This window comes from Haemaphysalis longicornis, unplaced genomic scaffold (assembly GCF_048455015.1).
Source record: "Haemaphysalis longicornis isolate Haplotype H1 unplaced genomic scaffold, Haemaphysalis longicornis Haplotype H1 scaffold_1, whole genome shotgun sequence".
NCBI lineage: Eukaryota > Metazoa > Arthropoda > Arachnida > Ixodida > Ixodidae > Haemaphysalis > Haemaphysalis longicornis.
In genome coordinates, this window is record NW_027526203.1 from 280,732,125 (window position 1) to 280,746,978 (window position 14,854).

Below are 14,854 nucleotides of genomic sequence, written 5' to 3' on the forward strand. Positions count from 1 at the left end.
CCCTTATTCTGGACTCGTCTCTCGGCATCCCCTCTGTTACCCTGGGGGTCCACCGGTTGTCACTTCGCCTCACAACGTGGCCAGCACAAGTCCATTTATTTTTCTTCATGTGAACTACGACATCATCTACTCGAGTTTGTTCCCTGATCCAGGAAGCTCGTTTCCTCTGCCTTAAAGTTACTTCTATCATACTTCTTTCCATGGCCCGTTGAGCCGACCTACTTTCGCTTACAAGTTGTTTAGTAAGGCGCGAAGTTTCCGCTCCATATGTCACCCCCGATAGAACGCATAGGATGTATATTCTTCTTTTCAGCGATAGAGGTAGCTTACTTTTCATTATTTGGGAGTATTTGCCGAGTGTGCTCCTTAGCCCATGCCTATTGTGCGCCGGATTTCTTTCTCGTGGTTGGGATCAGCATTGACAACCTGTCCGAGGTAGTTATAGTATTCTTCTACTTGTTCCAGCGTTTCGTAACATATGCTGAACAGGGCGCTTTCGGCATTTTTATTCATTATTCCTTTACATTTATTCGTATTTATTTTTAGCCCCGAGGCCACGCTTTCTGATAGTAGTTCCTCAAGAATTTTCTGCAAGTGTTGTGGAGACTCGCTTAGCAAGACTATGTCTTCTGCAAACCTCAAATGGCTCACGTATTCCCCGTTTATCCGTAGTCCTGTGTATTCCGTAGTCCGTAGACATGCTGTGAACCGTTTTGGCGAGGTGGTATCTTCCTATCGTACGCCCTTTCGGATCGGGAATTTGTCGCTTAACTTGTGAAGGATTATCCTGCCCGTACATCCTTTATATATGTCGTCTAGGGGTCTTATGTAGGTCTCCCCTATTCCTTGGTCTTTCAATGCTTCCAGAAATGCTGCGGTGATTACTCAATCAAACACTTTCTCGTAGTCTATAAATGCTATGTAAAGGGGTTAAGTGCACTCTGCGGATTTTTCTATTACTAGATTGACGACATGGATGTGATCCATGGTTGAGTATCATTTCCTAAACCCAGCCCTCTTGGGTTAGGAAAGGACGCTCACCCATGGATGCTCAATTAAGGATGCTCTCTGGGTTGTTGAGAATCTAGGCTGTCACTTACTTTGTTAAACAGCTTGTACACAACTGAGGCTGATGGGTTTGTAGTTCGTGGAGTCTTTGGTGCCCCCCCCCCCCTTCTTGTAAATCAGAATTATGTTGGAGTTTTTTCAGGCTATGGGCACTTTTAGAGTCCTTAAGCATTCCGAAAATAGTTTCGCAAGCTTTTCCAGGACAATATCTCCTCCCACCTAAAAATGATCCGCGGTTATGCCGTCGTCACCTGCAGCTTTTCCCGTGCCTTTTCTACTTCGTCTTTGGTTATTAGTGGGACATCGCGAGCTGAGCTGGAACGCTCAGCAGTTTCCCCTGGTCTAACGTCGCTGCCGCATAGCCTGGTGTAAAATCGTCTCGCTACTTTTATTATCTCGTCCGTGTTGTGTGTAATGTAAAAGCGGAAGCAAAGAAGGCCGACGTGTTCGTGACACGGCAAGCGCGATTTATCAAACGACGCGCGCAGACGATGTCAAAGTTGCAGTCCGAAAACTTTCGCTGCGTCTTTTCACAAGTTCACGGCGGCATCGTCGGGGGCAGAAATTGGAAGCCGGCGCGTGCAAAAAAGAGACGCAGCGCGCGGCGGCGGCGCCGCGTGTCTCGAGGGGCAGAGTGAGGAACGGGGGCAACGGGAGCTTCCCGGACACATGGCGGGCATCAATTTCCGGAGCGGGCAAACTTTAAGCGCTCAATTAACTTGGCGCGCCACGCGGCGTCGTTTATAACTGTGAGAGCCCCGACGACGTAATGCGCACTGTGATGAGCGTAATGATGTAATCAGCGGGAGCATTGAGGTTAACCTTGAGCGTGTTCTGACGCCGCTCACGCGCCCCCCGCAAGAAAAGCGCGAGGATGTTGCAACCGTGACGAGCAGCATAATTTGCCTGCGCTGATAACAAAGCCACAGGAGTCGCCGCTAATGGGGGAAACGTTCGCGCAGACCCCGCCTACGAGTTATCCAATCAGCCAAGGTGAGGCCACGCGGTTGCTTCCTGAGCCCCCTCGCTACTCGTGGCTAACAACCGCCGCGAGTACCGGAACCGCAGGTATCGGGTGTCAGCAATTTTCTCAAGAGGTGGAGATGAGAAAGATGCACTCTCGGCCGGAGTTTTAAATCTGGCCTGCTCCTAGACTGCACGCGCCGAAACAACTAAGTACGAAGCAGTGGCGAACTCAGCCCAATGACCTTCGAACTTAACACTGCCAAAGCAACAGTGTTGGCCAATCCCCCACTCGCTTCTGACCATGCTTCGAAGTATGAGCCCCCTCCCCCTCGGAGAAGTCGGTCTCCATGGATCCGTCTGGATCCCTTGAGAAAATCACCGGGTTCAAAAAACGCTCCACAAGGGGCATTGCGTGCGCTGGCGGGAAACGGAAAATATATACGGCGGAAAAGGGAAGACTTCATACCCGCCATGTATTCTGTCCCGCTTTTCGCGCTGTTTCGTTCCGACAGTTCTTATAAGTCGTGAATGCGAAAACATTAATGTCCAACTGAAAGCCGCAGGGCGCTCCTTCGAGTGGGTATGGTGACTTCGCAGCTAACTAATGGGAATTAGTGAAACCGGCCGTGAGCTTCTGTCGACGGTGTCATAGTTACTGGCCAATCCAGCCGAGCGGGTGCTTAAATGCGATTGGAATAAAGAAATTCGCCTGTTCGAACTCCTCTGCGTGCCGCAGCTACCTGCGTCTACCTGCTTCGCATAGGGATCCTCCGTGAATACGGCGCTGTCGAACGCCTAACGCTGCGAGCTTTGTTCACAGTCGATGCAGTGTCAGCAACAAACACAACGCGAACAAGAAAATACGATTTCGAACCCACAAATTTCGGGATTGCCTTTTTTTTTTTTTTTTTTTCACAGACGCCAAAATGGCACGCCCTATTCAGACATAGTAATGAAGAGCGGCCCCAGCAATTCTCACTTCGTAAATATGCCTAACCTCGTCATTACTTCGCCATAATCAACCAGAAATTTGAAATTCGCGGTTTTACCTCCACATTTTCTTGTTCGCATTTCCTGTGTGGCTAAATGTAAGAAAAACAATAAAATTCTCGAGAGTTATTTTGAAAAACAACCGCAAAAAAGAGTCCAATCACCTCGCAGCATTGTTGGTGAGAATAACACGAGAGTTCAGTACTCCTGGAAAAAGATGTTGCTCGTGTGCGCTACCCTAGAAGCACGCCTTACTATGCACTGTGAAAGCGCGTTTGCATTGTTCTCCGAGCTGTTGGACGTAAATACAACCATCGTTCATGATGCGGTCATTGGTCATTCATGTAAATACGACCGGGTCATCAAAAACAAATAAAAATTAGCCCGCAGCAGACACTAGAATCTGAGATCTGGTCATTAGTCTGTGGTGACATTTTCTTTTAAAGCAAAGCTTTTTACCTCTACCCCCCAAGGGTTCTTTCGCGACCGTTGGTGTCACCAGAAAACTCCAGCGAACAAATAAAAGAATTTACTGGCACCGCCGGGAATCGAACCTGGAACTAATAGACTAACAAAGCGAGAGCCCGTTGTCTTACCGATTTAGCTACGAGCCCACGCGAAGACTGGGAACACAGGTGGTGTACTCACCAAGCACATCTACGGGTTTACCCCCTGCGTTCTCGCTCATGCCGCGTGAAAGCGTCACGCGACCAATCACGCCCGTCTAGCGGCCCTGTGCGCACCTTGCTCATGTGCTAAGAGTCACAAAAATTAAAGTAAGCTCACACCAATGCATGGCATCTAACTTCTAGTACGCCAGTGTACTAAAGCCCGTGGCCTCCAGTGTTCACGTAAACAATCACAGCTCCTTGTCGTCCGCCCTAACGCCAAACCAAGGAATACATTCGAATACTCCTTGATGGCCAGGCCATCACTCCAAGCCCCAGCATCAAGATCCTGGGCCTACATCTCGAGGCTAACACCAAGAGTTACGTCTCCTTGCAGCGCCTCAAAAACATCATTAATCAAATCATACACATGATCAGGCCAATCGCCACCAAGACGCGAGGCCTAAAGGAATCCGGTACGTTTCGATTAATTGCAGATTTTGTCGTCTCGAAAGTTACTTAAGTCACCCCCCCCCCCCCCCCCCCCCCCCCCCGTCTTCTTTCCGACAAGGAAGACATAGAGATGCTTTATATAATGATTAGAAAGGCGGTCGAGCAGGCCATTGGTCTCCTCATGAGTGCATCCACACAGAGGGTGCTTAGCACGGGGCTAGACAACACGGTGGGAGAGCTGATAGAAGGCCATCTTTCTAACCAGAAGGTCCAACTCAGAACTGCGATGGGTAACCGCATGCTTCACAAGATTGGCTTGGCAGCCCACAATGTCACTCCGCTTGACGTACTCCCAGACTCTTGGCGACTAAAACTAAAGATGCTCCCTTTGCTTAGAAATATGAACCCCTCACATGACAAGGGTCACCGAAAAGAACGGGCTCAAGCACTAAACGCCACCCTCGGTGGGGATCATGCAGTTATCTACACAGACGCCTCCAAACATCGAGGGCCGCAATACGCCATCATCGTGGCTACCTCCAGAACCAACCTCCTTGCGTGTACCTCGCTTAGGGCCCAAGAAATGACGGCAGCAGAAGAGGCAGCCATCACCTTGGCTCTCGCTCAACCAGGGGTTCGGAGGGTAGTCATCGATTCCCAGCAAGCCTACTGGAATTACCAGTCGGGTTGGGTGTCCTGACCTCTTTTCTATGAAAAGGAAAATAAACTTCACTTCACTTCACTTCACACTGCGCGTGCTAAAAAACCACTCCCCAAACGGTTCCATTCAGCTCATCTGGACACCCCCTCACGCTTTAATGGAGGGCAACAAATACGCCCACCCAACAAGCCTGCGCTTTTACCTCCCGTGCTACGGAGCTGCACGAGGACAGTCACCCGCTTGTCACGTTGAGGGAGATAACCCAGCATTATCGCCTTCTGAGACATACCGCACCTTCGCCTTACCCTGACCTTTCCAGAGAACAACAAACTACCCTACGGCTCATACGATTCGGGCCCCTTCGAACAGCATACGCGTCTTGCCTTAATGTATCCGAATCGCTACGACGCTGAATGTAAATTTTGCTCAGAAGTAGGAAAACTCCCCCCCTAATCGGGGTGTGCGACTTTAGCCCTGAGCACCCTCCTCTCTTTCCGTCAACTACCCAACAAGAGCAATGGGAGATGCTGCTGTCCAGGCCCTCTCTACCTACCCAGCTTCAGCGGGTGGACAGAACACAGGCCGCGCGGACTGCATATGGGCCCCACAGAAGAAGGAATCACTCCCCAGGGCTGCACTCTGGGCCGTTCAGAAATCTCAACAGGAGTATTTCTTCCCCCTCCTCCTCCTCTGCCGCAAATCTCGTCGCCTCCGTCCGCGGCGCAGAGACGGAGAAGCCAGATCGTCTAACACCGGGTTGGAGCTTACTTTAATTTTATAAAAAAAGTTTCCACTCTTGTGCTACACCAATACAACTCAACCAAACGCCGTTCATGCTTAAAGCATTGGTTTAACCTTAACAAGAATATCTCTTTGAAGTAATAAATGGTGTGGTTAAGTGCATTTCACTTCTCTCTGGTTTTGGTATTTGTAGAGTGATGTGAGTGAATTTAAGTGACGTGGCATGGGTAAACGTTATGGGTGCCCTTTACAGCTTTGCTTTCCAACCACATTCACGGGGTGGATTGGCGCGATTTTTTTTTAATATCGCAAAGTCCTATCTGCGTAGCCTAGCTCCGCAGCCATGTTGACGTGAACATCTGCGCCTTCATAGCTAGCGACTCGGCTCTGAACACAACTGTATGCTTCCGACGCCACATTCAGGCAGGCTGCGTAAAAATGCTGCAGTCTTCGCCTAGTGTTAATTGGCTGAGCGGAGCGGCGAAACCAGGGTACATGACCGCAAAGCTTGTTCTGCCAACGCATAGTTACGGTGCCGCTGCGCTCAGACACGGCCGGACTCGACACTCCTCCTCCGCGCGGGAGGAGGAAAGTCGAGTCCGGCCGTGGCCCAGACGACACCCGATACGCTCAGATGCGGAACACAATAGATGCGTGACATTACAGGGCTTTAGACTATTCAAAAACCGTCTTTCGAGGAGGGGAGCCCTTTGTGGCGACGCGTTACAGATGCGCTGGGCAAAATACGCAAACTGCGTTTTGGGGTTCCTATTCTAAAACTATATCTATTACGAGTGCACGCGTGTCGTTACGTAAATGCGTGACATTAAATGGTAGCCGTGCTCTTTTACAGCGAAGCTGTTAGCCTCTCGTAAGTCGGGATTTCTCGCAGCGTCCGTGTGCAGAAAAGAGGCTGAAGCAAGGCGAAACCACGCGAGCAAGAAAAAGAAACAAGCCATTAAGAAATAAGCAGCCGCTCACGTGCCGCTCAAGGCCAAATAGGACGCCTTCCCACTGACCTGACGGGCGAAGACCCCGTCAACCCCTGACGAAAGCTTCAAGACCACGTCGCGAACACGTGCGCAGCCGGCCGCGATCACGTGGACACCGCCAACCGACCCGACGCAGCAAGTGAAGCACGAAGAAGGAACGGGAGCCTGGGGGTATAGAGCGAGCAGCTCAGCACCTCATAGCTTCGCAGGCCATCCCCTTCTACAGGGAAGGACGGCTCCTTGTTTTTTTTTTTTTTTTTTTTTATTGCGCCATGCGACAACGAGCCTTTAGACATGAAGAAAGGGGTCCATCATATGCAAAGGTAGACGAAGAATTCCCGCAGGAAGTCGAGTAATGGCAGATGACGGGGCCCCCACATTCTCGCTTGCGAATCCGCAGGACGGTGAGGAGGCGGCCCACAGTGCCGAATGTCCGCGGCTCGTGAGCAGGAGCCTGGCATGAACCTGAGCTGGCGACGCCTCGGTCAACGCGGGGGTGAGGGCGACACCAAGCAGCAACCTTCGAAGCAGAACCGCTTTCCAACGTGCAAGGCCGCAAGGGAGGTCGGTAACACGCGGTGGAAGAAGCGCCCGCGTCACGCGTCGGGGGTTTTCTTTCTCAATCGGCAAAGTGATGTCTGGCACGGTGGGAGCCGACGGGATAAAACCGAGTGGAAAGGAATTCGCCTGATGTCACTTTACCCTTGCTACAGCGTTCTTTTTTTTTTTTTTTTGCTGTTTTTACGTTTTTAACAAACAAATTTTGCAATTATTTTTTTCACTTTACGTGTTTTTACGCTCACTAAAGCGTTACAAGTCAAGCCAATTACGAAGATAATGCAGATTTGCAATCTTACCGTAATTCCAACGGTGACGCGGACGGCCTCGGGCGCTTCGCGTCGACACCAGCGTCGGATTCCTCCTCTCTGTCGCATGCAAGCAATTCCATGTTGTATACCCCCTGTTGCTCGCGCCAAGAAGTGCTTACCGCCAAGGCTTCTTTCTACTTCGTTTAAAGGTGCGACACCACCTTTCTGCGGGAAAGTGGAATTTTTCAATTGTTGTTACATACGCTGAAGTTTCTACGAACTTGGTCATTTCAGCGCAGATGACGACCTATGTGGTCCGACGGGCATCAAAAAAGCTTCCTTCTCAGCAATCCCCTTATCTACCTCGTCAAGGATCAGGATCACACCACCACGAGTCGGTGGAGCACAAGGACAGTGCCGCCCACAGCGCCGCCTTGCGTGGGACTTCTTACGCGCCTCGTTCAAAATCGTCGTCATATATATATATATATATATATATATATATATATATATATATATATATATATATATAAGGTTAGTAGAGACAGAGACAAACGAGAGACTTAGAAAATAAAAATAAGTTTACTGACGTTTCAGGGAGAGGACTCCCTTTTACTCTGAAGAAAGGGAGTCCTCTCCCTGAAACGTCAGTAAACTTATTTTTATTTTCTAAGTCTCTCGTTTGTCTCTGTCTCTACTAACCTTATTTTTTTCGCGCTCTGTGTGAGTTTTTATCTTTTCAGTCTATATATATATATATATATATATATATATATATATATATATATATATATATATATATATATATATATATATATATATATATATATATATATATTGGAATGGCATAACATCTAGAAAGCTTCACAAGCTTGTCATATTTTACGGAAGAAAGCGTTCCTCCAGCTTTTCGTAACCTGACTGTTCAGTCGGAGCGGCTAGATTGGATTGCAAGTTTATCGTAGGTCGCGCAACCGGATATGATGTACTCGCCAAAGGCAGTAGCTTTTTCACTCGCTTCACTATATAGCAAGGTCACCCGGTTTCGCGTTGTGCCAGTTCCACGGGTGTAAAATATATCACTATTGCGCGTAGCGCGAAACTGTATGGTTGTCTTCACTAGCCCGTACAGTTTTCAGTGGTTTATAGCCGAAGTTGTTACCTTTAGACCGAGACAATCTGCATCTGGCAGCTGCAAAAAAAAAAAAAAAAAAAAGAGTTTTCGGCGAGTAAAAAACACAGCTGCACTCACTCCTCCAAGCGGTGCGACATGTACCTAATTTAAGCGAAGATAGTCGACGCAATCGACTGTTTCACGCGCTGCACGGCCCCGTGACAGCAGTCTGGCAGCTCAGCTGAAGAACGCCGCAAAAGCTCCGCCCGATCATTTAGCACAAAAAGAAAGGCAATAAAGGTTATGAATAAAGGTACTAGCTTCCGGTGGGTCACCAGAAGCATTCACTCGCGATTTTATATTTGGGTGCTCCAACAAGGGATTATTCTTAAGACACGCACCCATTCGAAAGCAAAAATGACCTTATTTCAATTCGTAGCTGGAGCTATGAACGACAATACGCCGACTATTCAATGACGAGTACTCTTCTATTCTCCATGCAACAAAATGAGCGGTCACTGGGGAGAGGGGCTGATAAAAATATTTCATACCACAGCCGACCTCTCGTTTTTTTTGTTTTAATTTCCCGTCTTTTTTGAGAGAGAGACACGAACTTCGACCGCAGTTTCCAGTCGGTGCCAAAGGACGGAAGGTCACTGGTTATCGAAAACTAACGCTTCCCACCTACAGCTTTATAGCTGGCTGTCCCGCTGTAAACTACTACGTGCATCCATGGACTCACTTTTGCCGGTGGTGGAGCGACGTTCCGAGGAGTCCTTGCATTCAGGGCAAAGGGAAAAGCACGCGCTCCTCCACCCCGCTGCCTGCATCACCAAGAACGAAGGGAACCATAAGCGACGCTTCATTTTGCAAAATACCGCTGGTAACAGAAACAAAGCACAAGAAACCCGGCGACAACCAAAACACCAAATCTACACGGCGCCCTGCGACTATTTATAATAGAACTGCGCTTGCGCACAGTACAATACGAACGTATCAAATTATGATACAAGCATAACAGCCTGCATAGGAGCCGGATGATTGGCAGAACTGCTCCCCGAAAACAAGTGGGAACACAACAATGAGCATCCAAGTACAAGCATGTCGGAAGATTTGGTTTTCCAGGCAAGTACGAAAGGCCCGGCAACGCGGAGATGAGAAGTTCTGCTGGGCGTTTTACGCATGCGCAACATATGTACACCCTTTGTCAAAATTTTCTGGGCAAATCCCAAGACTTCTCGACCATAACAAATTAAAAAAAAAAGAGCTTTACCTTTAAATATGACCAAAATATTTTGTGACCTTAAAGGAGCCATGAAGAGAAAATACAACTTCATTTAATTTGAAAGAACTAGGATTCAGTATCTCACTAAGCTCCATTACAGCCACAAAAGATGTTTTTTTAACGAAAAAAAAAGCAAGAAGTATTTAAAAACTTTCAAATTTTGCGCCACAGTGACGTGTTATGAGCAAGAATCGTGCACGTCATACGGGCCAACAATAAAACAATTTTCAGTGCGTTAACTGTACGTTAGCATTCAAGTGATGCGGTCAAATGGAACTAGAGGCCCCATTACAGACGTCCAGTCATGTGTCGTCGCGACAGGTCAGTTAGGGGGCCGCCAATCGCACAAACAAGGTTCCGTGACGTCATAGAAAAGTTGCGGGAAATTGGCTAGGGGGTCGCGACTGCTTCACACGTTTTCTTTAATATCTCCGTTATTTTTTCGAAGATTGCGGTGATATTGGTATCATTGTTATCGGGACTAAGCAGTCTTTCTAATACACCCAACTTGTATTTTGTCTTCATGGCTCCTTTAAGAAAGAAAGGTGCTTTCTCTAGCTTTCCGGAATAAAATGTATCAGCCTCGCTTGGGACGTAAGCTTGTACACTGAATTTTTCGCGGCCTGCGCGTTTCCGGCTTGGCCTAGAAAATTTTGACAAGGCTGTACTAGGAAATGCGCCGTATTGGAAGGCTACGTGTTAATTTTCACAGTCTAGGAACGTACGCAAAACCTCGTGAAAGAGGCGTTCTGTTCCCTCCACCTTAGGAACAGCCGCCACGGTCAAGAATCGAACGCGCAACCTCGCGCTCATCAGTACGACGCCCTTCAAGCTGGGGTAGCGTGGCGGGGAAGGTAGGAACAGAGATAAGTTTGGCATCTCCCCATGAGTTCCCGATTCATGAAATTAAAACGGAGTTGTACAGGCGTATTTGCAATGTCTTTTCACCAGATAGAGGCGCCTTTTCATGGTGCAAGCGACAAGAGTACAGAGCTATGAGCTTGAAGGCCTCTACATATCTAACCGACTTTGGCATCAGAGACTGGAAAGAAGAAGCAGAACAAAATGCAATATTTTTGGTACTTCGAGTAGCTAGCTAAACAATCCCGTCCACTTTGGCCGGAATAAACGTCGGATAACATGCGGAATGGCGATAGAAATTTCCGCCCCAATGGTGCGGCCGTTCAAGCGATCTTCTCACGCCATGCTACGTCACACTGAAATGTAACACCGTCTGGAAAGAAAGAAAGCCTCGGTGATTCCTTCTCCCCCCCCCCCCCCCCTCCCCGAATAAGAAACGTCACCCTATTGGGCAAATTCCACACTTACCATTGGTCGCCTGGCTGCTGCTATCTTAGACGGAGACCAACGCAAGCGCGCTGGCTACTGGCGTGGAATTTGTCATCGCGCGCGACGGCCGCCTAAATTGCTCCACGCGGTACCCATCGCCCGGCCTTCGCAACGCCACCGCCACAGCGCTTCCTGACATCGCAGTACGATAGGCAGCTTGGAACTCGCAGATATAGCTCAAATCCTCCACCGATCACACATAACTCTCCCCCCCCCCCCCCCCCCACCTCCCTTTCCAAACTCTTTTTCATCATGTAACTTTTCTCTTTGCTGTCTATTTCATTGTGTGTGATTTGACGCTCAGTAACGTCGATACCCCACGTTCATTAATTCGGCTTCCGATATCTTGTGTTCCGACATAAAATTTGAGCGCCCGTTGCTAAAACATTGTTCTGTTCCGCGATAAAGCACGAACGCTCTATGAGGCGGTTTTCACTGACCTTCGGTCCTGCAAACGCCTCCACGTTTGAGACAGCTCAAATTGCTTGAATCCGCCGTTTTCGCTCAGCACAATACTTGCCCTTCCGGAGCCCTTTTGGGCTGTTGACGCCTACGCATTGTTTCCCCCCTCTCACATTCAGCACTCCATTCCAACGAACAAAGGTGACGAGACACAAGGCATGTGAACAAATGGTCCACACCAACGGCAGTTCCCGGAACTCTATTATCGTATGCATACTTGTTGGATGAGAAGTTCGGTGAACAGCGAATACAAATAGGAGAAGCGAGCATTAAAGGAGAAACGGAAAGAGCGGAGTACAGTGCACGCCGGGAGCGTGCTTAGACGCCTAGTGTATACTTCGACCTTGACCCCGCTATTTGTGATCCCCCCCTACTAACAGGCCCAACCATGTACGCTAACAGGCTAACTAACAGGCTCAGCAGACCATGCAGCGCCTAAACCCTTGTCATCACGCCCTCAGAGTCAAACGTAGCTGAACGACAAAAACGACGGCACCGCGAAGTTGGTGGGCGGGCGGAGCACGTTAAAGGGAACCGACAGACCTCGTAATAACGTTACTCGGTCGACGATAATCTTCTGGCGACATTCGCGAGCTGCCGCCCGACTGAGCCTAACATTTGGTGCGGCTGGGCGACCACTGCACTGTTACAAGCGCTCACGTCGATAAACATTTATACCGTCCATAGTTCCCGTCGTCTTTTGGTGTACACCGAAAAGCAGTGCACAAGGATTCAGAAAGCTGCGAGGCGGTATGCCTAGCATTGTTGTAATCGCTTGAATCGCGCAAGCATTTTTTATTCGCCCCCTGTCGGGTACTGTTCAACTGTGGTGGAACACGAGCCGGCCCCGCTTGATTCTTGAGCGTGCGTGGACTTGGCAGGTGTGCACCATGGAACTTAGCGCGCGCATTGATTGGATGTTGTTGAACGCAAATCGCCGCCTGGCCCTCATCCACGGTGACCACATTTCTGATTAAGGCGCCATGGAGGAAATGACCAGGTAAACGAATTTTTTACGCTCGCATAAGAATCCCGGGTGGCATCAACTATTCAGGTCAACCCTCGCTGCCCTCCTCACGAGAAGCCGATGTGTAGGTATACGATGCGTACGACCAAAAAAATTAACGAGGTATGCGTGAGACGGTCTCGAAACGCGGGGAGGGAGAAAACAAAAAAAGAACAGCGCGGAATCTAATGCGTGACATTGGCCACGGTCTTGTATTCGCTATACAGTGAACTTTCTGAATGCCCAGCGGCCCAGCGGGCACATGAACCCTCAAAGGAGAACAAAAGTGTCTCGTGGCATAGCCCTTCCCGGTGTCGCGAAGAGCTCGATCTTTCCCTCGCGAGTTTCTGGCTACCTGAATTGCTGGAGGACGTCTGCATTTTAGCGGAAATGTCAAGAGTGCAAAAGACTTGACTGCACAGTTTAAGTGCTTTTTGTAGTTTGACAAAGACGGGTTTCGCACGGCAAAGAAATAACAGCTGCGAGGAGCAGATGGCCAGGCAAAGTATGTTATACACGTTTCATTTTTTTTTTATTCCCACAGGAGGCATTATATTCTCCACAGCCCAGCTTCGCTCTGCTGTACATCAACAGCTCATCATTTTTTTAGTCTTTCGACGAGTATATGAGCGAAATATGAGGTTGCGAGACCGAAACGTCAACATTGGGGTAAATATTCAGCTAAAAATATTGTCGACCCACAAAATATTGACAGCAATTAAAAAAAAAAAAACCCGAAAGGAAGTGCAACAAAGTACCCTTTGCAGGCATCAAAAAAGCGCAAAACGCTTCAACAAAAACAACAAATACCACACTCCAACAAGTAATTTTTGTGGTAGTAATTAGTAGCAGTTAACAATGTTGCTAAGAACTGTACTTTTCATTGCTAACGCCCGAGTGACCATGCAAATGCCTAGCTAATGACAATGTCCCATAAAGGGACACTAAAGTGAGCCTTATACAATGTTTAATTACCTCACCAGATTAAAGTCTAGAATGCATAGGTCACGTTCTTAGTTTCTCCGGCCGATTTAAAGGAACTTTTTAGCTAGAAAAGTGCATTCGAGAGGGCCGTTTTCCCACCGTCTTCCCCGCCGGTTTGCTGACACCGGCTATGACAACGCACTGGAAAATGGCAGGGGTAAACTTAGAGGATCACTAACACGCTTAACCGGTACAGCCTGCGCGTAACGACCAAGAAAGTGTATATTAATTATAAAATTTGTGAAAATCATAATTTAAAAGGCTTAGGTGGCACGAAAACACATGGAAGACCGGTGTGACATCACTATGGCAGCCGGTGCAGGGCCGCGAACTAAACCACTAAACCGTCAAATAGTGAAAGACATGCGTTAAACTACGCAATGCGGCCACAAATAGGAATTCGACGAATTCAAACACAAATATATATATATATATATATATATATATATATATATATATATATATATATATATATATATATACACACATCAAGGACGCGGATTCATTCCCGGCCGCGGCAGCCGTTTTTATGGAGGAGGCGGCGACAAATCGAAACTACGGCGCGTTTCAAGATCCAGGTGCAGTTTTTCGGATCGTAAAACACCGGAAATTTCAAATTTTTGCACCTGCACTATGAGGGTTGCCGTAGTGGAGGGCTACTAAATAATTTAGACCACGTGGAGATCTTTAACGTGCGCCGAAATCTCTACACTCAGGCGTTTTTGTCTTCCGTCTCCATCTTCTGCCTCCTCTCTTCCGTCTCCTGGACGGGATCGAACCAGCGCTCTGCATTGACGATTTCCCTTCCGTATTCCTAAGACTTCAGGAATGTGGCGTATCACCAGTGATTGGGCTGTAGGTTTTTTTTATCCCGCACTAAACACGTTCAGAGCAGTGAATAAAAAATTCGCCCCGTATCGGTTTGCTTCTCTGCAAACGGAGTCGAAAGACGACAGCATGATCGCAACGTTCTCCCCCTCACGCTGTTCTCCTGCCTCTCCCTCTTCCCATAATGCATGCAATAGAAGTTCGCTCAATTCGACTCAATGCTCAGCGTTCTTACTGCTGGTGCGCCACCTGTTGGGGCCTTTTCTTCCATTGTTCCGCGAACAGCTCCAAGAGACATTTTTTTATATTTCACTTTAATCTCGCTTGTCCTCGACACCATTTTTAAAGTGTTTTCTTTTATTTATTTGCTATCGCAAAAAATAGTCTCCCATCCGTTTTTCACTAAAAGAGCTCTGTTACCGTCAGTTACGTACTTGTGTTTCGCCTAAATGTTTTCATTCCGCTGATATTCATACGTATGATGCATGCCACCAGTTTCAGTTTGGAATGGTTTCGCCTATATATAGATACTTCTTG

General features: G+C 48.2%; 1 protein-coding gene across 2 annotated transcripts in view; it reads right to left on the minus strand.

The window, feature by feature from the left end:
• The window catches only part of Tna (Zinc finger MIZ domain-containing protein tonalli), a 333,903-nt gene that overhangs the window by 76,300 nt on the left and 242,749 nt on the right, over positions 1-14,854 (minus strand). For both annotated transcript variants that reach the window (XM_077678781.1, XM_077678789.1), the window contains one exon: positions 9,145-9,226. In XM_077678781.1, the coding sequence (XP_077534907.1) occupies positions 9,145-9,185 (41 nt within the window). In that variant the 5' untranslated portion in view covers positions 9,186-9,226. The remainder of the gene's footprint in view (positions 1-9,144; positions 9,227-14,854) is intronic.